Below are 26,541 nucleotides of genomic sequence, written 5' to 3' on the forward strand. Positions count from 1 at the left end.
CACTTAACAATGCCTACAGTGCACCGTGGCGGTGCACTGTTGGCACTATCTAAAAAGCACGGGTTCCTCGCAGTAATAATATTATGGGGAAGTTACAAATATCAAGAAACTTACAAAAAGAAATAGACAAGAATAAAAAGAAAGAAATTCAGAATCACAGACGAAATTCTTCCGGGTCCATCTTGACTGCGGCGACTTAAACAGTCAATAAACAGTCACTTGAAGATATCCAGGGCCATCGGAAATCATTATGACGAAATCACTCCAAGGCCTAAGGTTGCATGTGACGGATTTATGGAGTGGTGAGTAAGCGGAGTGTGTTCGCGCGCGCGCCCCCATTTGCGCGTAACGGGTTGCAACTCCTGCATTCAGTCCTACCCCCTGTCTTGTAAAAAAAAAAAAAAAAAAAAAAAAAAAAAAAAAAAGAGATAAGTTACTGGTTTTCAAATTGCATAGTTTTAAGCTGCTGGGACGCGAAGTCCAATAGATGCGAAACTCTCTCTCTCTCTCTCTCTCTCTCTCTCTCTCTCTCTCTCTCTCTCTCTCTCTCTCTCTTCATATCGATACACGTCCCATTAGGCTAAGTAGTGCATTAAATATTTCAAAAGCAAGCGCAATTCTTTTCATATCAACCAATTTGTCGCGGGATGATGTATGACAGCTTTCTATACTATAAAAACTAGTAAAAAATGCGACCAAGTTTCTTCGGCGCAATAGAGTTTTCTGTTGCATTTATAATCCGGAGCCTGAAAATAGTCCAAATCTTTCAGAATTTAGTCTCCAATACTAATCTTTGTACGAGCTGACACACTGAAATTTAACTACGACTTGGTGGTGGCCTAGCCTACATCGTTGCCAGACGCACGTTATAGTTAACGACTTAAATAAATAAAAACCGCTGAGGCTGGGGCTGCAATTTGGTATGTTTGATGATTTGGAGGTGGATGATGCATGCCAGTTTGCAGCCTCTGCTAAGTAAATTTCAAGGTCTGAGGCGGACAGAAAAAAGTGCAGACCCAGACAAATAACAGCAGCCAGTTTCTTTTCAGAAACCCGTCACTGTTTACACAGCTTTTTAATTTTGTAGTAATTTAAAAGATAGCTAAAAATTTTGCAGGGTAAATGAAAAAACCACATTTACCGTTCACTATTACATCCACTAGCTCAGGTTTCCTCAGTTTCGTGTTCCCTCTATCCCTATAAAAATTTTTTTAAGGTGGGGGTATATTTACGACAACCTTCTCCCGTCTCCACCTTCGATCACTCCAACAATGATGGAAAGAGAAACGAATAGATAAAAAAAGTTTCAAGGACTTTGCTCCACATAACAATACAAATCCATTAAAAATAAATTAATTTTTTAAAATTTTCATTTTTGAAAGATCAAGTAATTATTTTGACATCCCAGAAAATCTCTGTGAACAGGGCTGCAAAAAAAAAAAAAAGAGCTTTAAAAACGAAAAGTTAACTGCAGTTCTTTGGCCCCATAAGACCTAATTGATTCATTTGTGAGTCCCTCAGATTGCGGGCTATCTCAGAGTTGAATAGGTCATTAATGTTCCAATTAACATTTCAGGAGATACCTGCCCAAATGTTTGCACGAGAGGAGAGTTGCCAGTTTCCATTTTTCAAATGTTTTTCTCTCCGAGTTATGCTCAGGTCTACGCCCACTGAAATTTCATTCCCGTAATCGCTATCGTCAACTTTGGCACATGTTCAATTCCCAATCAGGATGTGTTCCAAAATTCTTCAAATTCTAAAAATGCGCCACCACACAAACACCGCCTGACAACAGAATTTACAATTCCACTCATTCTAAATTCCTAAAATACGCCCACCCACACAAACTGCCCACAGGACGACGGTGCAGACTTACTCTGGTCTAAATTTCTAAATTTTACCACCCACACAGCTTTGCCTATAACAACAAACAAACTCAGGAAGTTCTGAGGATGCGCATATGAATTTTGAATGATTCGTAATTTCGGTGTCAATCATCAGTTACAATGAAACCAGCCGCCTACGTCGACAGAATTTACGTTTGTCAAAGTGCAAATCGATACTAACAGGCATCTATCTTCTTTCAATTTCCGTCAGGGTACGCCGAAAGTAATTGGATAGAGTACGTAATAAAGAAGGCTATTATTTTCTCTTTTTTTTATTATCTGGTAATGCGTTATCCTTACTATTTCTATAATAGGCAATTTCGCTTATTGGTGGTTGCTTAACATAAAATATATGACAGTAGCCACTGTTACATTTATGTTGTAACTGACTACTTCTTATTAACTTCCAAACCATTAACTGTTCAATGTTATATATCATATATCTATAATTATAACCACTTGACTGGGATTATTGTTATTTTTTAGTTTATTACTGTTATTATTAGCTTCCTTCTTCGCTTTATAATATGATTATAACTGAACATGGTAATTAGTTTACAAAGAAGATTGGTGATAATTTTTCCAAGACATCTTTGACATTAACTTACTTTTATTTAGAGATCTCTGGTCCTCAGAATTCAACATTATGCAATGATATCACTGCATAATTTTCACCTTTTTTTTTTAAGGCAATAGTTCAGTTTACAGTCCATAGTTAGGTGCATTACAAGTTGGTGACTTCTATCGTTGAAAAACATTTGACCTTGACATACTTTCAAGGTCACCAGTCAATTTAAATGTTAACGGTATTTTTCCATTTGAAATTAAAATCCTTAATAAGTAAAATTACTCAGATTGTTTATCGATTACTTTCCTTGAAGTAATTGTGACCTGATCTCTGTTTTTCAAGGGCACGGGATGTTTACAGATTGAAATTTTATTAAAATTGATATTCAAAGTCACAGACCAATTAAAATTAAAAATCTTACTTTTCTCTAATTACAGCAAAACTTTATAAAATTTGGTAACTTTTTATAATTCATCATTTTCTTTGAAATAATATCACGACTCTACCCATTTGAAGGGAAAGGACATTTGCCAGAAAGAAATACGGATTTAAGCATTTTTCTCTAGATCTCAGAAACTATGATAGTTAAAGGCCTAAGGTGCTCAGTTTCTTTATGGGATGTTTAATAATTAATAACTTCAGAGGTGAAAATTATATCCCCTCTAGGTTTTAAAAGAACCCATTGCTCCTTAACTACTATCCATCTGCTTCATCTCTAGATTTTGTATGTGACTCAAAAATTTCGACGAGTCCTATGATATACTGATTACACTGAGCTACACTGCATTATATAACGTCGGTGTCAAATGGTGTTATCTATCTGTCATAGCTCAAATGTAACTGGCACCCATTTAGCAAAATAAAATATAGCGCTTTATTTGTATATCATCCAATTAACTTCGGCTGAACCATACAATCAACTTAAGCTGAACCATACACATCTAAAACTGTCATACTCTATCAACGCTTATCCCATGAAAGAAATTACCTGTGATTTTTGTTGCAACCGCACATACAACCTCTGTTATCTTACGAACAGGACATATCTCGTCTTATCTTTGATGCACATGTCATGCAATATCAATCAGAGATTAGATAAGGACTTGGTTATACGTTCAGGGAAGTGGTCGACGTCAAGTTGTCTTTCCTTACTTCTACAAGTTTGTTATCGCTTGCAGAGCCAAAATACTGATTACTCTAGAAACCAGTGTAAGTTTAGAGAGCAAATCAACTTAAGATTCATTCCATGATAATCTTTTTGCAAACTAACATGCAGTCACTTGAGAACTCCAGAATTGTCATTTTTGTTACTATTTCTTCCTGTTGACACCTAGATTTTGGGACTGCCATTATACCTCTCGGCAATTTCTTTCCAGTTTGCACCTGGAACTGGAAACAGCTTCTATGCCTCTCGACAATTTCTCTCCAGTTTCCACCTGGAACTGGGAACAGCTTCCATGCCTCTCGGCAATTTCTTTCCAGTTTGCACCTGGAACTTGAAACAGCTTCCATGCCTCTCGGCAATGTCTTGCCAGTGTTTCCACCTGGAACTGGAAGCAGCTTCCATGCTTCTCGGCAATGTCTTTCCAGTTTCCACCTGGAACTGAAAACAGCTTCCATAGCTCTAGGCAATTTCTTTCCAGTTTCCACCTGGAACTGAAAACAGCTTCCATATCTCTGGGCAATGTCTTTCTAGTTTTGCCTGGGACTGAGAAAGCAGCTTCCATTCTTCTCTGAAATTTCAGCTGGTTCCACCCTGGACTGCTGAAAACTGGCTCCCCATAGCTCTGGTGGGTTTCTTTCGGTTTTTGCCTGGGACTGAATACAAAACTTCCGCATCTCAGGCAACGTCTTTCCAGTTTGCACCTGGAACTGAACACAGCTTCCATACCTCTCGGAAATATCACCAGTTTGCATAGGACTAGAAAGCAGCTTCCATGTCTCAAGAACAATTTCTTTGGTTTCCTGGGGACTGAAAACAGCTTCCATAGCTCTAGGCAATTTCTTTCCAGTTTCCACCTGGAACTGAAACAGCTTCCATATCTCTAGGCAATGTCTTTCCAGTTTGCACCTGGGACTGAAAAAGTTTTTCATGGCCTAGGCAGTTTTCTTTCCAGTTTCCTCAGACTGAAACAGCTTCCATACTTTCTCGGCAATATCTGCATCAGCAGATACTTCCCATTTTCTGCAGCTGGAATTTGCCACTGATTCACAGTGATTTCTTTTACCGTCTGCACCCTGAAGATTTGAGTTGCCTCTGCACTTTCTCATCAACTGCATCAGGGACAAGGAGCTACCTATTTTGCTATTTCAACAATTTTCCCTCACCTGCACCCCAGCATTTGAGTTGCACTCTCTACCTATCGGCAATCGCTCCTCGTCTACACTTGGGAAATGGCGTTGCCTCTACAACTCTCGAGAGAAGCTGATTATTTCAGACGTTTCTGACTCAAGTGTTACTCATCTCTGATCCCAAAGTCAGTAGTTTTAGTTTGTTTTATTTCCAACAATTTCTGCTTGTGTCCCATCATCATAGGAAAGAGTGAGTGATTTATTGAGGATCGACACTGTCGTGTGTGTATTGTGTCTCTGTATTGTATGGTACTTCAAAGCTCTCAGTACGACAAAAAGTGAATCGGACTCCTGATGCTTTGAGAAAAACGAGACTATATGAGAGAGCGAGACCTCAAAACTCTCAATAGAATAAATTATGATCTTCCTAACAGGTAAATGATAACGAAGGCAGCAATTCTTCCTTCGTGTATACATAAGACATGACCATGCCATCGGAAATCGGAAGTTCAGGATGAAAATTAATCTAAATTTAACTCTAAAGATTAAATATTAAATGTCTCACACTCTGCATTAATTCAAAATGCGTTCTGGAAACGAGAGTGCATCGATACATGTGGTGATACTTGATAATTTGTTCAAGGACTCTTGCGAAAGATTATGATAAGAAATTACATATGATTTCGATTAATAAGATGGCTCCATATTCAAAGTAATAAAGATAAATAAGGATAAGATAATAATTAACATAAAGCTACCTACTTGATTATGACAGCGATCCACGTCACTCTACAACTTTTTCGAGTGAATTTCAATAAATAAACTTTATATGGGCGAATAAGAGAGGGAGAATAATTTTCATTGGAATTATTATTACTATATTATTGATCTGGCTTACTTAGCTTCCTAAGAACAGAATACCCAAGGTTGTTCCTTCGATACTGGCTGTAAAACTTGTCACATCATTAAATTTTGAATACGATCACAGATTACAGATACACTGAGCAATTTTAAACATCAGTCATGATACTCATATTGCGTCAAATGCGCGGGAATATGCATCGGTTCACTACTAAATGAACACCACAACTTCACATAATTTAAAATGTACCAGTCGAATGGAAGTTAGAATTCAGAGCGAGCGTCGACCACTTTTGGAAGCAAGTTCTTTTGAAAGTCTCTAATGTCAGGAGCGCTGGTTTCGGCAAGCTACTGAACTGAAGAAGAAGAAGAAGAGAGAAGAAGAGAAGAAGAAGAGAAGAGAAAGAAGAAAGAGAAGAAGGAAAGCAGCAAAGATATTGGCTATCAATGGGGGTGCATTATTCAACTAGACACTACTACAGTTTGTCACAGCTCTGAGGTAATGGGCGGGAGATTCGATTAGTTTTAATTTTCTATCTTTTGCTTATTCCGGTACAGGAAGTCAAGAGACTTTCAATGCACCCTACAGCAGTACAATCAATGCGAAATTGATCAAAGACATTGTTTAACTATGCATCTACAAAGCAGAGCTTTCAAAGGTTGCCGTCCCGACACTGTACAGAGATCTTAATATAAAATCTATGTATATCTAGGTTTCGACTTGTAAGGAAAATGACTACACTTTTGCCAAGTGCTCCCGTAATATTAACTAACACGATTGCCATAAAAGAAAATATAACAGTCTTGCGTGTTACCGAGTACGGCAACTCTCTCGAACACGTCTCTCATGCCTTTACAACTAAATTTATGGGGTTTCATGAATCTGGGGTCACTCTCGGTGGAAAAAACCTCCCATGCAGGAGACAAGGTCACATGATGATTAATACGAGGTCACGTAACCTTGTGGAAAAGTACTGTGCAATGAAAAGGTGCCCTACGTGTTTTGCTTGTGATAAATTTGCATAATGCCTTCTTGTTCACAGTTACGATCACGCAGCTCACTTGTTTTCATTTCATCTATAACTTCCTGCTCACTTGTTTTCATTTCATCTATAACTTCCTGCTCACTTGTTTTCATTTCATCTATAACTTCCTGCTCACTTGTTTTCATTTCATCTATAACTTCCTGCTCACTTGTTTTCATTTCATCTATAACTTCCTGCTCACCTGTTTTCATTTCTTCTCTCTTCTGCTCCTTGTTTTCATTTCATCTATAACTTCCTACTCCTTGTTTTCATTTCATCTATCTTCCTGCTCCACTTGTTTTCATTTCTCTATAACTTCCTGCTCCTGTTTTCATTTCATCTATAACTTCCAGTGTTTGTTTTCATCATCAACCTCCCGCTCACTTGTTTTCATTTCATCTATTCCTGCTCACTTATTTTCATTTTCATCTATCTTCCTGCTCCTTGTTTTCATTTCATCTATAACTTCCTGCTCTTGTTTTCATTTCATCTATAACTTCCCTGCTCACTTGTTTTCATTTCATCTATATTCCTGCTCACCTGTTTTTTCATTTCTTCTATAACTTCCTGCTCACTTGTTTTCATTTCATCACCTGCTTCCTGCTCACTTGTTTTCATTTCATCTAACTTCCTGCTCACTTGTTTTCATTTCATCTATAACTTCCTGCTCACCTGTTTTCATTTCATCTAACTTCCCGCTCACTTGTTTTCATTTCATCTCTTCCTGCTCACCTGTTTTCATTTCATCTATAACTTCCTGCTCACTTGTTTCCATTTCATCTATAACTTCCTGCTCACCTGTTTTCATTTCATCTAGACTTCCTGCTCACTTGTTTTTCATTTTCATCTATAACTTCCTGCTCACTTGTTTTCATTTCATCTATAACCTCCTTTCTTACAAGAGGCGAGTCTCTCCGTCTTCGGGATTACTAATCAACTTTTTCTTTCCTATATTATTTCTTATTTTGCCTTTCGTTCCTGCGCAAGAAAGGGACTTCTTTTACTAAAAAGAAATATTGCATATAATCGTAAGCAAATATATAGAACGCAAATCCAATTTTCTTTGAAGTTTTAAAAAATTCCAGTCAGCTATACAAACATCGCGTACGGTCATTATAAATTCACAAAGTAAGTATGCAGGTGAACATCGATAAATTTTTTCATACTATCAATATTCTTGGTAATTTCGGCCTGACATCATCAACAGTATTCGTAACAATCACGCGACAAGTAAAATCCTTAAAGATTATCGTGTTGTTTTTTCTAACGCTCAGATAACAGCAAACATCCTGAATATTTTGTACAATTCAGGAAGTTTAAAATCTAATAAAAGAATGAATTGCATCAGGTAATATCGATCGAAATCACTCACAGGGGCGAGAATAAGAAGTATTTAAATAAAGTATATTGAGGTTAGAAGGAGCAATACACGCTAACAATCTAATAATATCTAACAGTTATAGAGCTGTGAGCAGCCAGTGTTGTGCAGAGAGAGAGAGAGAGAGAGAGAGAGAGAGAGAGAGAGAGAGAGAGAGAGAGAGACGACTCTCCTTAGGGAATCTTGATCATCCTTTTAACAAGAGCTTAAAAAAAAACTCATCCCGAAAAATTAAATTAATATTAACGAAGTTCGTACGACGTGCTTTATCAGTCTTTTGAAAATTGCACTGTGGATGAAACTTATCTTTTATATAAACCCATCCCAAAACGCTGTTACTAACTCGGCCATAATGTGGTGGATATAATTCATAGATTCTCTGCTAGGGAAGCTGTATATATCCAAACTATAACAATTTCGTAGGTCCTCTTTTAGGGAAGATATGGATAACCAAACTAAAGCTATAAACCTGATAAATACATTGTTATTATGTTATATTTATGGAGCTTCGTGAAATATTGTGGATAGGTGGACTTCAAGACAAAAAGAATAAAGTTTTGAGAATATTCTGATTTACAATTTTTTTTTGTATTTAAAGTGCTATTGGAGTCATGTGTTTCTAATGGCTTCCTGTTTTGATTGACAGCAAATCAAAAAAGAATAATTACGAATGTTTCAATCTGAAATAAAATAACGAAAGTTCTCTTCTCATGAATGTCGCACAAAAATAACCAGGAAATACAATACAAACGAAATGACCATAAGAATTCAAACGGTCAACCAAAGATACTAAACATACAGAGTTGAAATGTGTACCAAAACAAGAATATAATTTACACTATGCTCATTTGAAAGCTAGCTGAACTCAAAATACATATCCGTACATATCTAGATTGTAATACCTGTGATGTTTTTTTTTTTTTTATAAAACTTACAAATTGCCTTTACTGGAGTACAATGTTCTTGCTTTGTATTCACTATCTAAGAAATCTGTGTCAATTATAAGGGAAATGAACTTATATTCAGGTAATTTCATTACCATATCCTATGCAATGCAAGTACATTGGTTACTCCTAGTGATGTTTTTATGGTTCTGTTTCATATTTAAAGGGTAAACACAAATACTCTCTCTCTCTCTCTCTCTCTCTCTCTCTCTCTCTCTCTCTCTCTCTCTCTCTATATATATATATATATATATATATATATATATATATATATATATATATATATATATACGTATATATATACTGAACATATATTATATATTTCTCTCTCTCTCCAACAACTGCTACCCAAAACAGTCAACTAACACCTACGTAAACACAGGTTAAACCAACAAGATGCATTAGGATATCTTAAGGACGCTTGCCCAAACCGTCCCGCCAAAGACAGAGAACAAAACTGAGTCCTACAGCTTCGAAACACTCACAACAATTTCTCTCTCTCTCTCTCTCTCTCTCTCTCTCTCTCCACAACAACTGCGACCCAAAACAGTCAACTCACACTTAAGTAAGTAAATTTTGAACCAACCTCTAAAGATAAAGAATGAGACAGAGAACAAGACTGAATCCTATAACTCCCAAACACTAATTACAAATTCTCTCTCTCTCTCTCTCTCTCCATCTCAACTACAACCCAAAACAGTCAACTAACCCCGGGGTAAATACAGTTTAACCTAACATGAAGCACACACGATATGTTAAGGACACATGTCCACGCTCTCTCCCTTTCTCCACCACAACTGCGACACAAAACAGTCGACTAACACTACGATAAATATAAGGGCACTTTCCCAAACCGCCCCACCAAAGACAGAGAACAAATACTCACAATTGAGGACCCTTTCACTCGGAGGGGCGTCCGCGAAGTGACGCATGAACTTCTTAGTCCCCTTGGATACCCTGGGAGGTCCCTCGGAGTCACTGTGCCGCGGGGACGCTGACGGGGACATCGCCGGCGTACTGCGGCTCAAGTTCTTCAAGGCATGTCTGACGGGGAGACAGAAAACGGGAGTCGTTAATTTTCTTTCCGTGGGCTGACGGAGGTGAGGATGGTAATCATTTGGTAATGCAATTAGTCGTTAATTTTTTTTTTTTAGGGTTGACGGAGATGAGGATGGTAATTATCAGGAAGGACATTGATAATTAGAGGAAATGAAGGTAACTGTGAAGTACAGATAACTGAAAAGGAAAATGATATAATGGAACATAATAATAATTATCAAGTTGGCTTTGAAATAATAATAATACTAATAATAATAATAATACTAATACTAATAATAATAATAATAATAATATACTGAAATTTGTAAAGAAAGTTGGCTTTGAAATAATAATAATAATAATAATAATATAATAATAATAATAATAATAATAATAATAATAATAATATACTGAAATTTGTAAAGAAGCATTTCCACACTTAAAAGTGAGTGAAAAAAGAGAGAGAGAGAGAGAGAGAGAGAGAGAGAGAGACAAGAAACCACAAGAGAAATAGCATTACACAAACATACTTAAAATATTAACAATGATTACAGTACAAAAGAAGGCTATGCAAAAATGTACCTATAGTCTGTGTTTTTGGAGCTGACGGTAAATACACACAGCCGATATCACTGGCTTACAGTAAATGCCAAAATAGGCACGTCAGTGAAAAGTTTATAGATTTATAGTTTAACTCTCTATTTTTAATTCATGGAGGGTGCAATCAATGTAATATAGTGCCTCGTCAGCAATATTTTATCATAAGGGGTTATAAGATAATATTATTGAATATTTATCACAATAAAAAATATATTTAAATATATATATATATATATATATATATATACATATACACACACATATACAGTAAATATATAAATATATATATGCATGTATGGATATTGCAGTTACATTCTACTATTACAACACATCGACCAATCAGAAGCAAGATACAACCCCGTGGTATCGGCTGTAGATATTTACCGTCAGCTAAAAAAAAAAAATAATAATACGTATACCTTACAAAAAAAAGAGAAAGTCCTAAACTTTACTCGTACTCAACCAACCTTAAATTAAGAAAAGAATAAAAAGAGAAACCTTACCTCTTACACAACTTGCACAATCGCCGCATCATCAAGAAAAAAAAGGAAAAAAAAAAGACAAAAGACCCTATCCCAAGGAACAATTAGCTGAGGCACTATCGGGAATATAAGATGCCAGATGTTGCCAGAGAGATCAAGATCAAAAAGATACGATAAATCAGGGAGATAACAAAAGTGAGGAGGTCTATCAGGTGAGAGATACGCTTGAAAAGGAAGAGAAATAGAGATAAGAGATAATGTGGGTGATATTAAGCGTAATGAAGATGGAGAATGAATGGGAAATTTGGGAATGGGAAGGAAAATACGTAGATGGGAGAATTGCAAAAAATAAGGAGAAATGGGTAAGGATACGGAAGAAGCAATGAAGAAAAAGATTTAGCGGAGAGAAAATAACTAATAGAATACAGAGGTAATACAAAAACAAGGACGATTAAAAGCGAAAATGCTGAAGTAAAACTGAACATTTAGACAACCAGCATTTTATATAGGAAAGTGAAGAAGTGGAATAAAAAACAAACGAAGTCAGGTGTTAGAAGAAAAGAGAAAAGAAAAAACAGACGATAAGAACAAAATAAAAAAAAGAGGAGAAAGTTAAAAGGTAAAGGAATCAAAAGACAAAATGCAAAAATAAAAAAGACAAGGTTAAAGATGTGGGAACGAAATAAAACAATAACGACTGGAGTTACGTAACAAGAGGACAACTTATTGAAAAAACTAAAGGGGGAACACAGAAAAGAGAGAACATAGAATAAGAGAAATACCACACAGAACGGAGTAAAACAAGGAGAGGAACAAAGGATAATAATAATTAAAAAAAGAGGAAAAAGAACGAAAAAGAAGGCCGTGCTATCGGCGCAAAGCTGACGCCACACTTACGTGACTTATTCAATGCACTCACCTCGATATCTCCCCTCCCCTCCCCTCCTCCCTACCGGGCGGTTTTGAGATGTCTGTCGCAACGGTGTTTTCGACTCAAAAGAAATCTCACAGACTCACCTTTACTTCATAATTAGTCCTTAATGAAGGATAGTTATGCGGCGAGATGTTACCTACATCCAGGTGTTTGTTTTTTCAAGTATTTGTTTGTTATGTAACCGAAGCAAAATGCAGTATGTTATGGTGATACGTTTATGAGACAGCACAAACTCTCATATGTTTGCGTGCTATACATCTGTATATGATAGTGATATATAAATAAGTGACATGTTTATGAGACAGCTCAAACGCCATATGTTTGTGTGCACATACATATGTATATGATACAGTGATATATAAATACGTGACGCGTTTATGAAATAGCACAAACTATCACATGTTTGTGTTACATACATCTGTATATGATAGTGATATATAAATACGTGACATGTTTAAGCGACAACTCAAATGCTCATATGTTTGCGTGCACAAACGTGTCATGATAATATACCAAATGCGTGATACGTTTATGAGATGTCATAAACGCACATACGCTTGTGTGCGCATACATGTGTACATGACGCAAATGTACAGACTTATGAAGGCGTCAGTCACACAAAAACAGAAAAAAACATGATTTTCTACTGCAGCAAAACTGTTTTGTGATTTACGACAAACTGCAACACAATAATGCGGTGGTTTTCATATCGTAATATTTATGACGCAAATCTACTGACAGCTACGTAAGAACAGAAATTCTCTTCTAGGTTATAAAACACGAAAGAATGATTGATAATTAATATTTCTTTGCAGATATTTGTAAAGAAGATTCACCCTTCACTTTCAATATAATAAAAATAAGGTTTATAGTTAAGGGGCCAAAACACAAGAAATGAGTAGATATGGTTACAATTTCAGTGTACCATCAATAAACGTATCTGTCTTTTTTTTTTTTTATTTACATTTTCTCTCGGGATGAAAGCTTCTGTTAACGTAGAAAATTGAATAACATAGCACCTATAATTAACATATCTTTTGAGCACAGAAATGCCTATTAATTATCATTATCTTCTCGATAATAAGAGCCCAGTTTTGTCTGTTTTCCTTAAAGTTTCAGTTACTCAAATAATTCTTAAAGTTCCAGTTATTCAAATAATTCTTAAAGTTCCAGTTATTCAAATAATCGAAGATTCACTACACTATACAACAATCATATAAGGCCAACACATAAGACTTACAACATCTGAAAACTTACCAGTATCTTTTCAACAACAAAAACTTTGCAATGACCCAACATTGGCACCCGAATCTTACCTAATGGGAACATTTCCTTTATGAATAATGACCTGGCTTAGGAAACTTGGGGTCATAGACTTCTGAAGTAAAATTAGTTTCCTTACTTGACAAGGTGTCACATGAGATTTTTTGAGTGCCTTGCCACCAAACTTTGCACCGAGTATTTATTATTATTATTATTATTATTCAGAAGATGAAACCTATTCATACAGAACAAGCCCACAAAAGGGGCCACTGACTTGAAATTTTAGCTTCCACAGAATATGGTGTTCATTAGGAAGAAGTGAGAGGAAATAAAAGGGAAAACAGGAAGAAGAGATATTCCACTGATCAAAAAAAATTAATAAATAGATAAATAGATAAAAATGTATCAAAATGCAAGAAGAATAGTATTAGGGTGTGTAATGCATTTGCATTTCATGAACTTCTGAAGTTCCATTACGACTCCTCTGGAGGCCGTTCCACAGTCAACAGTATGAGGAATAAAGGGCTCTGGAACTTAGAGTTCGACAGCGAGGCACAGTAGTCAATATTGATTGTAAAAATGAGGTTTCATGATTGTGTTCTGTAAACACTGAATAGTCATTCAGAAATTCAATTTTGCACTATTAAAAAAAAACTAACTACTTTGTGCAGAGTCTGGTGACAGGTCACAAAAAATCCCCGAGACCAAACACTTGTGACATCTCTAAAGTCAAATATACCCAAAGGATCTATGCCCAAGAGGTCATAGATGCCTAAGAGGTCATAAATGTCCTTGGCCGTGACTTTACCATTTATCCTATCATCGGGAATCTGTCAAAGGTATTTTGTAGAAGAAATTCCGTACCTTTGACCTAGATTAATTATAAATTTAATCAAATAAACTTTGGTAAATATCAGGTGATCATCTCTCAAGGAAAGATTTAATTAAACAAAAACTGCTGGGTTATAGTCCTCTCAGTGTAAAAAATATCAGCTGATCGCATCATTCGTGACACATTTACTTACAAAGCACTCGATCTCTTCTTGGTTGGTTTCGGCTCATCGTCGGAGGTCAGGCTACTCTGATGACACCTAGGAAGCTGAATCATGGACTGAGCTCCCAACAAATGACTACCGGGCAACCCACTCACGCCCGACGACTGAGGAGGCCTGTAGGGCGCTGTGATGGGCGTGGAGGTGCTCGTCGAACTTCCGGTGCTCGACCTGTGATCTCGCGACAAGGGCGCGAGCGTCGAGTCGTCCTCGACGGGTGTTTCCTCTACCTCTAAAATGGTTTCCTTCTCGACGGCCTCGGCGAACTGAACGGAAGACACCCTCTTCGGGCGGGGGAGTTCCGCCACGCCTTCTGGCAGCGACGAAGGCGCCTCCGAGGAGCCGCAGGGGTTGGAGCACACTGACGGGTATGCTGGCGGATCCACGGATATCCTCGGAGGAGGCGGTTCAGGGGCCGGAGGTTTCCGCCTGTGGTCTCGACCTCTGGTCTCGACGTTCCAGTGAGAAGCCGACACCCTCGAATTGGCGTTCTGGAGCTGGGTGCCCTGATCGACGCACCTGGAGGTGGATCTACTGAGGTCCATCATGGATTTGCTCGTCACGCTTCCGCTTCTCTTGTAGGCCATTTTGTTCTTCTTCGTCCTGTGGGTCTTCCCGTCGTTGGTATTTTGGCACTCGTGCTGCCCTAGGCCGCTTCTCCGCTGAAGGAACGCCCTGAGTTTCTCTTTGATCCTCATTCACTCCATCTGGGGCCTTGTTGGGATTCTTTCAGAGTCTCTTATCCATCCTCGGAGGTACGAAATCACTCGTCAATTCAAGGGCAGAGGTTATAAGGCCACCGACGGTAGATAAGACCAGGCACATGGACGTGTTTCACTCGCTGGTCTCGCAGATAAGATTAGAGCTCTTGCAATAACTTCTGCTTTCACGACCTACGACAACAACCTCTTTCTGAAAAGTTGATCAACACTAAACTCCCTAAGCCTTCGCTTCCCTTTTGTTATTTCCTGTGTCGAATAACTTTCACCTTCTTAGGAAGTATATTTTTCGTCAAGCGTTGTCACAATACGCTCTTGAGAATCATTCATAACATTTCCAGTCTTCCATGGTGCTTTTATCTTACAATTGTTATTGATTACGAAGGCAATCTATATTGCATAAATGATGTAATTTTTTTCCAAAGAGATCACGCAAAAGGCACATCAATTTTCATCAAACTCAGACATCAAAAACTTTATTTTCTTCAGAATTTAACAGTTAATTGGCAAGTCAATAAAATATTCTTCATAAACACGCAAAAAATTCTGTTCGTGATAGAAATGACTCTTCCCACCAATCTTTACGAAATTATTCTTACGCACTTACTCTTCTTGATTTAAACCCTGACAGCTTATAACAAACTCGTTCTCATCCGGGCAACAACAATCAGTCACTCGTCAACTCGACAGGTTGGCACAGCAGAAGATCTCACACGAAAAAAGGCACTGGGATACGAACACACGTCACTCTTCATCAAACCTTTTGACAGGAACCAAAAGGTGTTGAGAAGACTCCGCCTCTCCTCCGGTTCACTCTGACAGCAGAAGCAGATCGACAGTCTCTCTTTAGACAGGGACAGTCGTCTACTTAGTTGACAGACCTTTATCTTTTTTCTTCTTCTTCTTCACTTTTTGGCGTTGGAGATGACCTTAGAACTAAGTTAACACTGTGCAATGTACAATTCTCCTTTTTTTGTTTATCTTTTTTTTTCAGATTTTCCTCAAAGATATTCAACTGACTTTTGACTTACGTATTACTAAGACGGACCTAAAACGCTCCGCCTGCTGTGTATATATATATATAATTCGAGGTGCTGAAAGCGTGTATTGCTGGAAAAGAGGACCCGCAACAGAAATTAAATCTTGTGGAGGTCATTCGGAATCTCTCAACAATTTGGAAGCCATAAGAGTAAATATATATTAAATGTATGTAGTTCGGGAATCTTCCAACAATTTGGAGGCCGTAAGTGTAATTAATATTATATGTATATAGTTCGGGAGTCTTTCAACAATCTGGAGGCCATAATTGTAAATAAATATTATATGAATGTGGTTCGGGAATCTCAACAATTTGGAGGCCATATTCGTAAATAACTATTATATTCATGTGGTTCGGGAATCTTTCAACAATTTGAAGGTCATAATCGTGAATAAATATTATATGTACAGGTATGTGGTTCGGGAATCTTTCAACAATTTGAAGGCCATAAGCGTAAATAAATATTATATGTATTTGGTTCGGGAGTCTTTCAACAATTTGAAGGCCATAAGCGTAAATAAATATTATATGTATTTGGTTCGGGAGTCTTTCAACAATTTGGAAGCCATATCGTAAATAAATATTATATGTATGTGGTTCGAGAATCTTTCAACAATTTGAAAGCCATGAGAGTAGATAAATATTATATAAAGTAGACCATATAACAACAATAACAAAACTTGCGGAAAATAATTATTTCGAAAAATATTATTCAGAATTGTGTATATGATTTGTATCAAAATTACTAAATTTCTATACTTTTATTTAAAAGATGGCATTAAATAGTTCGGTGAGATTTTGGTGACTAGTATAACAAAAAATAATCCAAAAAATTAATCAGTAAATATTACTTTAATTACTTTCTAAATATTTTTAATAACAAAACTTGAAATGTTGGTTATGTATTGGTAAAATACTTAATGTTCGTTGACAAAAAAGTTCAACCAATCGGAGTTTTAATGTAATGTGGAACAGAAGTTTTGCATGAATATAAATCACTGCCAAAATACGGGTAAATAAAATGTTTGGAATATATAACTTTATAAAGTCTGTAAATTACGTCGCGAGCTAAAAGACAATATTGTCTTAGTTTATAAGGTGTCCCCTCTAGAGAGGAGCAATCTTGTCTCGAGAAAATGCATAGAAAATTGATCTGTTACCAAAAATGATAAACGTTAAGCTCAAATTTCTTTTCTGAATTTTATATATGCAAGAGAATATGTGTGACATAAAGGAGTTAAAGGAAAAGCATAATATACATATTTCTTGAAAAACTCGAAACCTGACAGAGAGAAAGGACAGGTAATAAAAATATTATCTGCTCATCCCATGACATAGGGTTATATGTCATACAAGCGAACCCGTGGAAGGTACTTATGGACACGAAACGCCTACCGCCAAACAGATAAACTTTCTATATAATCCATTTTACCCTAATCTCTCTCTCTCTCTCTCTCTCTCTCTTTTACGTTTCCTCCCCTTCCTCCAAAACTGTCGGATTATACACAAATTTTCAAAAACTCGTCTTCCATTCTCTCCACATGAACATGCCATCTCAAAACAATCATGTAAAATTCTTGCACCTATGCTAACCTTACCGCATCATCATATCTCTAAATTTCTCCTTATTGCCACTTATCTTATCCCATATGTGCAGCACAAATATTCTATCTAAATAATGCATTTTCTTTCTTTTGCCTTCAAAATCCACATTTCATAATATTCCAACTCTGACTTTTGTAGATACTTCTCTTCTCTCACTAATCTTTTGCCCTGATCACCTATGTTCTGCTTGCATCTCAGAATATCCTTTTCTTTAATTAAGTTTCTCAGATGAATATATATATATATATATATATATATATATATATATATATATATATATATATATATATATTCACACACATATATATATAAGAGTATATATATATACACACACACACACACACATATATATATATATATATATATATATATATATATATATATATATATATATATATATATATATATATATATATATATATATATATATTTAACATATATTATTTATAGAGAGAGAGAGAGAGAGAGAGAATCCCTTTACACTTTATTTCGTAGGGATGCATGTATGCCATTTTCAAGTTGTGATGAAATGAAGTTTCATATATTCAACCCCATTACAAGCATTTACCCATCCCTCTTCCCTTCCCACATCCCACTCCCGAAACTGATTAGCGTCCAAAGGTTCATCAAAACGCAAAAGAAAAAGATAAAAAAAGAAAAAAACAAGAGACCAATGTCAAGGCTATATCCCCAAATCTATAGCGTGCACATTACAAAGTCCTTTTCAGTATCGTGACTGCGTCAAAGTGGCGTCGGTGGAATCAGCCACGGAAGGAAGCGAGAGAGAGAGAGAGAGAGAGAGAGAGAGAGAGAGAGAGAGGAGCTGAGAACGCTCCAAAGTCACGCATGCTCCGAGAAGGACTGGTTTGAAGTACTGGACTGAGAGAGTGGAGAGAAGATGAGAGATAGAGTTATCACAAGAAAGTGGGTTCGACTCGTCAAGAAATTTTCAGAGTCATTCCTTTGGAGATAGAGTCTACTTTAGAGTCTACTTTCTACTCGAAACAGTTTTAAATTTATGAATTGTAATGATTAAAGTACCTTAATTTTCGTTTTAGGAGTACACGGAATGACAAACATACGCTTTTAGTTAGAAGAATATAAATTTTCGTAAACTAGCCTTTTAATTCAACCGAGCAAGAGTAACAGTTTTGAATGGAAAAATGTTCAATTTATGAATTATAATGATTAACATGTCCGTAATTTTCATTTTACAAGCATACAGAATGACACGCATACGCCTCTAGTTAAAACACATTTCGAAGAATGTAAATTTCAGTAAACAATCGTATCAGATCGAGCTAGCGAACCTGACATTTTTGAATGAAAAATATAAACACTCACGCTGAACCTTTCACAAAACAGACAAAACCCAAATCCTTAATATAACCTCAGGAGACATTATTCTTGACTTTCATAGAGACAAAACCTCGCGAACAAAGCCCGCAAAAGTGAATGGTCACCGTCCATTCTAAAACTGATCCTTCCCATCTCTACCTCGCGCACGCAGGGTCTAATTTTCTTTCAATCTCTATAAATCCCTGCCACAGCTTTCTTTCAGGAGGAAAGGCGCACGAGGGTATTGTCCTGTGAAGGTACGCAGAGCAATAATTACAGCCTTGGTCCGGCTCCTATGATGATGTAAGGAAGTTCAGTTGTTGACGTTTTGGTTACAGTGTCTTATAGTGTCTGCTTTTATGGTCTGGGCTGTAATTTGGCGTATGTTGTTGTCTGTGGTCTGTGGACAGAATGAACAATATCCTTACACTGACACTCTCACTAAAACTAATCAATCTCATTCCCTCACTGCCCCCTGGATAGATGTCAGCGATCTGACCGTTCCTAATTGACGGAATCGACAAGAAAGATTCCGATTTATGCAACCTGCATCTCCCGTACTGCATTTGAGATAAATAAATTGGCACTCAGTCGATAAGAGCATGCCACTCGGTAATTTCTCTTCGACAGCCGATACGTGATTGGTTTTGAAAGTTATGATTCGTAGTGGTTAGTAACTTCACGCCTTTCATGTTTATCCCAGCTGAAGGTGATAACTTATTATAACTAGGTTAACTAGTGGGCGGCATACCGGGAGGGAGCCACGAGCCCAAGGAGCAAACTGTCCATATGCTGTACCATTTATCCACATTGTCTACATACACACACAAATAACCATATATATATATATATATATATATATATATATATATATATATATATAGATATATATATATATATATATATATATATATATATATATATATATATATATATATATATATATATATGTGTGTGTGTAATGTGTAATGTGTATTCTGTAACTTAAAACGAAAGAAAACACAGAGAAAAGAAAATCATCTTCCCAACAGCACATATTTAAAATAATCAGAAGTAGCAACATGTATAACTTGAAAAGCAGTAATAGAAGGAAACAAACAGAAAAAAAATAAATAGCGTCGCACAGCACAAACTTAAAATGAAAAGCGAAATGGTATAATTATTTATCTCATATCTCCACAGATTTAATAAGTCTGTTGGCATGAGTTTGGCCTCACAGGAAAGTGTAGGTATAAGAAACGCCCTATATTCATCTCTCTCTCTCTCTCTCTCTCTCTCTCTCTCTCTCTCTCACTCTCTCTTTCCTCTCTCTCTCTCTTTCCCTCTCTATCCTCGTTTCTAAGAAACACCCCGTATTCGTCTCCGTCTCACTGTCTGTCTGTCTCTCTATCTTCGTTCTTCAGAAATATCCTGCATTCATCTCTCTCTCTCTCTCTCTCTCTCTATTCTTGTTTCTTAGAAACACCCTGTATTCGTCTCTGTCTGTCTGTATGTTTGTCTCTCTATCCTAGTTCCTCAGAAATACCTTGCATTCATCTCTCTCTCTCTCTCTCTCTCTCTCTCTCTCTCTCTCTCTCTCTCTCTCTCTCTATATATATATATATATATATATATATATATGTACATTTTTGTTTCTCATTTACACCCTGTATTAACCTCTCTCTCTCTCGTTTCCCAGAGACATCGCAACTCAATTCTGCAACATTTACAGCCACCGAGCGACCGAGTTCCTGCAACATTTATAGCAACACTCTCGAGACGCGGTACCGACTGATGACGCGTCACGAACAAACAAGCGTCTTGCGTCCCTCTCTTAGGGCACGGGGGCACGTTTCTTGCAGATGCACGTTTTCCTCGACCGAGGACGCGTTCCTTGCAGGTGTAACTTTCCGCGACCCATGTCATTTGACGGATGCAAACTGGTTATTCTGTTTCATTTTGTAATTAGTATTTTTGAGAAATTTTCGGTCGTTGCGAATTTGGTTTGTGCTTTATACATATTATCTGTATTCTCTTGATAGACCTCATATTTATTCCCCCATTCTTATTTTATATATTTTCTTCACAATATGGAGGACTTATATATCTAACAAAGACTGTGAAAGATACTTTATTTCATTTCCGTATTCTGCCATTCAGTTTTCTGTAAAATAAAACGATTGAGATGGCTATTTTTCTGTCAGCCCTCAGGTCTTAAAAACTGCTGAGGCTGGAGGGCTGCAAATTGGTATGCTGATCATCCACCCTCCAATCATCAAACATACAAAATTGCAGCCTCCAGCCTCAGTAGTTCTCTACTAAGTTTATAGTTGGCCCTGATCGTGCTCTGGCACCCTGCTATAGGTGCCAACAACACAGCCACCAACGGGCGTGGCTGAAAGTTTCATGGGCCGCGGCTGAGGTTTCATGGACCAAGCTGGCTGAGGTTTCATAAAAGAATTATCCTTTGTGCAGAAAACTGATTTCCTCGGCGCATATTTTACTTTTTTTGAAGCTACTGAAAGTTGATCTAATTCATTGTTAATATTCAAAATTTTACTCTACTAAATTTACTTTATTTAATTTTAAAAGTTAATTTCATGAAGATGTATAATGGAAGCTATTTCTTTTATTTTAATGCTATTCATTTGTCAGTTTTCTGTACGTTATACCAGTTTATGAGGCTGACAATTATTTCATAAAATTTTAGCTTAACTTTTATAATTTTTCTCATTTCTCCGTCCAATGTTTAGTTTATAAAGTCCAAATTGAAAGATTTACTTTTTCTTGCTAAAACATATTCAAAATTCAATGCTATACGCTTATCAACACAAACGTTCGAATAACATAAAAGAAATATTTCCCCCGAAAAAACTGTAATTATCAGAGTTATGAGAAAAACAAATAGTTTAACACTGATATAAATAAACAAAAGTAGTGATACATCATTACTGATACACGTACAATGCGTCATTTCCGCTGCGCCTCCGAAGTATTTGAAATCTTATCTTATTCTCCTACTAATAACGCCCAAAGCACAGCCCGGAACTACGACTTAAAATAGCTCCTGGCTACTAAATAGCAAAAGCTAACAGTGAAGTTATAGTGAACTAATAATGAAGCTATAATTAATAGTGTAGGTATAATGAACTAATAGTGAAGGTATAATGAACTTATAGTGAAGGTATAATGAACTAATAGTGAAGTTACAGTGAACTAATAGTGAAGCTATAATGAAGTAATAGTGAAGTTAAAATAAGCTGACAGTGAAGCTATTATTAACCAATAGTGAAGTTATAATGAATTAATAATGAAGGTATAATGAACTAATAGTGAAGGAATAATGAACTAATCGTCAGGCTATAATGAACTAATAGTGAAGCAATAATGAACTAATAGTGAATCTATGATACAATGATTGTGAAAAAATAATGAACTAATAGTAAAGCTATAATGAATTGTTAAGTGAAGCTATAATGAACTAATAGTGAAGCTATTACTGAAGGTAATTAGCCATTATCAGGTCTATGTCCAAGGCTGCATTATTCACCACAATAAATCTTACAAAATAAAAAAATTTAATATAAATCGAATTATTACTTTACTGCAGGACAATTTCCCCTATTCGTCAAGCAAAGACGCATGCGCAGTGCCAAATGCTTTGCAATAAACTGCAATAAACGACACGTGATAGAGCCGACTAAGCTTGGGAGATTTACAATGCAATGCAATTTGCCTAACAGCAGAGAATTACTGGTGGCATAAACTTTTGCAGTTTAAGCAAGGTGAATCTTTCTCAAATTTACATCTGTATGTTTATGCTCCCTCGGAAAGATATTTCATTAGATTAAAAGCCCTCCCGCCCCTACACCCACCCACCACACACACAGACACACACACACAACAAAAAAATGAGCTGGTTGGATACTGTTGGGTGGGAATATTCAACACGAGGATAAACTGCGTTGTAGAAGTCAGGTAAAAAAAATTTGTTCACTGGATCACAACTTTGAAATGAACAATTATATGTCAAAATATTACAGTTCGGATGGACTATTAAATAATAATAATAATAATAATAATAATAATAATAATAATAATAATAATAATAATAATTCAAAGATTAGCAAGGTTCGTACAATAATAATAATAATAATAATAATAATAATAATAATAATAATAATAATAATAATAATAATAATAATTTACCACACTACTAAGTTACACATTCCCTGCACAAGATACAATTTCACACCATAAACTCCGGATAGAAAAACCCAAATAATCAATAAATCCTCGGACACCACCTGATTCATGTGGCCCTCTTTTAAGTACCTCTTCGAGAGGTATCCCTCCCTTCCAAGTACCTCTCAGGAAGGTGAAACAATAACCCCACTTCCCTTACTATAACGCTGGATGGCTTCTTTCTCTTCACCTTCCTCATCTCCGTCATCTTCATTATCGGAAGTCAATGGTCCTTCGGCTCTGAAACACACTTATTTTCCCGTGTTTCTTTGTATAGATTCATAGCCTAGATTTCGTAGACTCAAACTAAAGGCTGGAGGGTGTTTTTTTTTAAATTAGTTTCTTTCCCTGAGCTGAATTTTCAGTTTTTGATACTGTTATTTTAAATTTTACAGTAAGGCTCTTTTTTTGCCTATAATATTATTATTTAAATTTTAGAGTAAGACACTGCTGTCAATAATACTATTATTTAAATTTTTGCAGTAAGGTTCTGTTTCGTCTTTTGATACTATTATTTAAATGTTACAGTAAGATTCTTTTTGGTCAATAATACTATTATTTTAATTTTAGAGCAAGACTATTTTTTGGTCAATAAAATTATTTCAATTTTACAGTAAGACTAACCTGTATTACAAAAATCTATGCTTCATAATTTTCTGGGCTTCTCATTTAAATCTTCAAATTTTTCAAGCTGGAAACAGAACTACGAAACGCTTCTTCGAGATATCTTCAGAGTACCTTGTTTTCTTAAGCTAGCTTCAATGAATTTCCTTTAAACTTCCAAAATAACTTACAAATGAAACAAAGATTAAGCGAAGCGGTCTTTCCCTATACCTTAAAAATGCTTTCAACATCGATTATTTTATTTCAATGTGCGTCTGATCAAACAAATAATATGTTCTAGCAGATTTCTGGAAAATCAGTAACTAAGACTAATGGCGATAATGTCACTTTTGAAGTTTATGCTTAAGTGGGATAGAACAAAACCAGTTGTCCGGCTGAGTTAAAGGGTGATGGCAAAACATAAAGTATGGACCTAGCTTGGCGCAGACGCCATTACTATTTTTGTGACTATCTGCGAATTTTTTAAAATTTTCATTGTGGAAGGATATTTAATTATATTATTTACTCGAACATATTAGGCATTGGTAATACTCTTTGAAGCCACACATGTATATAAACCAGCGTCTTTGTAGTCACAGTAATATGACGGTGTAAAAATGATTAACCCTGTTTCAGGTCTTTGACATTATCAAAAATATATATGAAATGGTTCTACCATGTTCATCATTTTTCATACTTTCAATTTTCAAAAATTTTCTCTTCTTTATAAATATCCCTCCATCACTGAGCAAGAGCCTGTTATGGACCCCATACGACAAAGTTATCTACTTGGTTAAACACAATACAGGCATTCAGAAAGATAGTACAAAGACCGTTATTGTGTTTTTCTAATCTCAACTGACAACAAGCTGATAAAGGACCGCCTTGCTTCCAAGGTCAAGAGGCCTTTATTTCCATCAAACGAAGGCCGACGGAAATGGCATCCCGATGCCTTTATCAGAGAAAAGAAGGGGACAGGATACAAAGGAGATGCTATTAACCATATCAGCAGTATAACAACTTGATGTTACATAAGGTAAAAGTTTTCGAGTCAATGTCTTTGAAATATTTTCAATAATAAACTAAAAAAAAGGGAACTTGTTAAATATATCAAAATAAAAACAGAATATGAACTTGGAAAAACATTTCCCTTCATCACTGAGATTACAACATTCTACGAAAGCCCGATAAAGTTTATAGAAAAGTTTCGAGTATAATTTTTCTGCGATCAAATCATTTTAGCCTAAACTAGAATCATTTATGAGACTTTAAGGCCCCACAACAGTACACAGGAAATATGGAAATTTCCAAATTCTTAAAGAATAAAATGAATCTACAACTTCAAAATATCCTTTTAAATACTTTTTCCCCTACTTTTACTCTAATATGTATATTTAGATCAACCTGCAAGAAAATAAGTTTTGGAAATACAGAAGCGAGAAGAGAATTCAAAACTTGAAAGTACAAGGAAGAAACAGTCTTGAATCGTGTAATCTCCACAGGATTACCCATTTCTGTACAGCAAATGTGAGAAGACATGGCTTGACAGATGTTACAAAGTATTCTGAGATGGATGAGGAATTCTCCCGTAGTGCTCATCAAAGGAGTGACCGGAATATTACTAATAAACAAAAGACTAAAGAGAGAGAGAGAGAGAGAGAGAGAGAGAGAGAGAGAGAGAGAGAGAGAGAGAGAGAGAGAGAGAGAGAGAACTCCATAAGATTCATAAGACAATCCATACACAAGAAAGCCTTAAATATCCATAAACGAAGGAACAGAAATCACTCTAACAAGATGAAAGTCTGAGAAGACAGTCTAAGATGAAAGTCTGAGATAAAAGTCTGAGAAAAAAGTCTAAGGTGAAAGTCTGAGAAGAAAGCCTGAGATGAAATTCTGGGAAGAAACTCTGAGATGAAAGTCTGGGAAGAAAGTCTAAGATGAAAGTCTGAGGTGAGAGTCTGAAATGAAAGTCTTAGAAGAAAGTCTGGGATGAAAGTCTGAAACGAAAGTCTGAGAAGAAAGTCTGAGATGCAAGTCTTAGATGAAAGCCTGGGAAGAAAGTCTGAGGTGAGAGTCTGAAATAAAAGTCTGAGATGAAAGTCTGGGAAGAAAGTCTGAGGTAAGAGTCTGAAATAAAAGTCAGAGATGAAAGTCCGAAATGAAAGTCTGAAGAGAAAGACGCCAAGGACGAACTGGAGAGCCTCATTCATTCAAGTTGAAGGCCGAGGTCTCGGTCGAGCTCAAAGCACAGACAGAGAGGGCTAGATACCCGGCCGATGCGTTATTGATTTCAAACAATTCAAGCTCATACAATCACGCACTCGGGATTGCACGCACATACAGAAATGGAGGACTTTCAACAAACAAACAAACAAATTAACGCATGTCAAAACATAGAGAATTAACGTTATCCCACAAACACAAAGGAGGAGGATTTTAAATTCAGAAATGAACAAAGGAATTAGAAACATGAAAGACTGGCTTTAGTTAACTCGGACACAAAGGAGAATATACACATATCAATGATGGTCAGGAAGAAATCGCAATAGTATCTTGAAACCGCTGAGAAAAATAAACAACTACAACTATTTAGTTACTTTCATACATTTTGCCTTTACTTTCCTGTATATAAATACATACATACATGCATACATACATACTGTACATAGTCTAAAATCTGAATCACAACT

At 36.2% G+C, this 26,541-nt stretch overlaps 1 protein-coding gene across 6 annotated transcripts in view; it reads right to left on the reverse strand.

Moving 5' to 3' along the window:
- LOC136855443 (uncharacterized) overlaps positions 1-26,541 on the reverse strand; it is a 71,820-nt gene that overhangs the window by 33,744 nt on the left and 11,535 nt on the right. For 3 of the 6 annotated variants that reach the window (XM_067132484.1, XM_067132480.1, XM_067132481.1), the window contains exons 2-3: positions 14,297-16,152; positions 9,841-9,998 (exon numbers count right to left, since the gene is read on the reverse strand). In XM_067132484.1, the coding sequence (XP_066988585.1) occupies positions 9,841-9,998; positions 14,297-15,021 (883 nt within the window). In that variant the 5' untranslated portion in view covers positions 15,022-16,152. The remainder of the gene's footprint in view (positions 1-9,840; positions 9,999-14,296; positions 16,153-26,541) is intronic. The other 3 variants (XM_067132486.1, XM_067132487.1, XM_067132485.1) reach the window with 3 other exon arrangements.

Source organism: Macrobrachium rosenbergii, chromosome 31 (genome assembly GCF_040412425.1).
Source record: "Macrobrachium rosenbergii isolate ZJJX-2024 chromosome 31, ASM4041242v1, whole genome shotgun sequence".
Taxonomy (NCBI): domain Eukaryota; kingdom Metazoa; phylum Arthropoda; class Malacostraca; order Decapoda; family Palaemonidae; genus Macrobrachium; species Macrobrachium rosenbergii.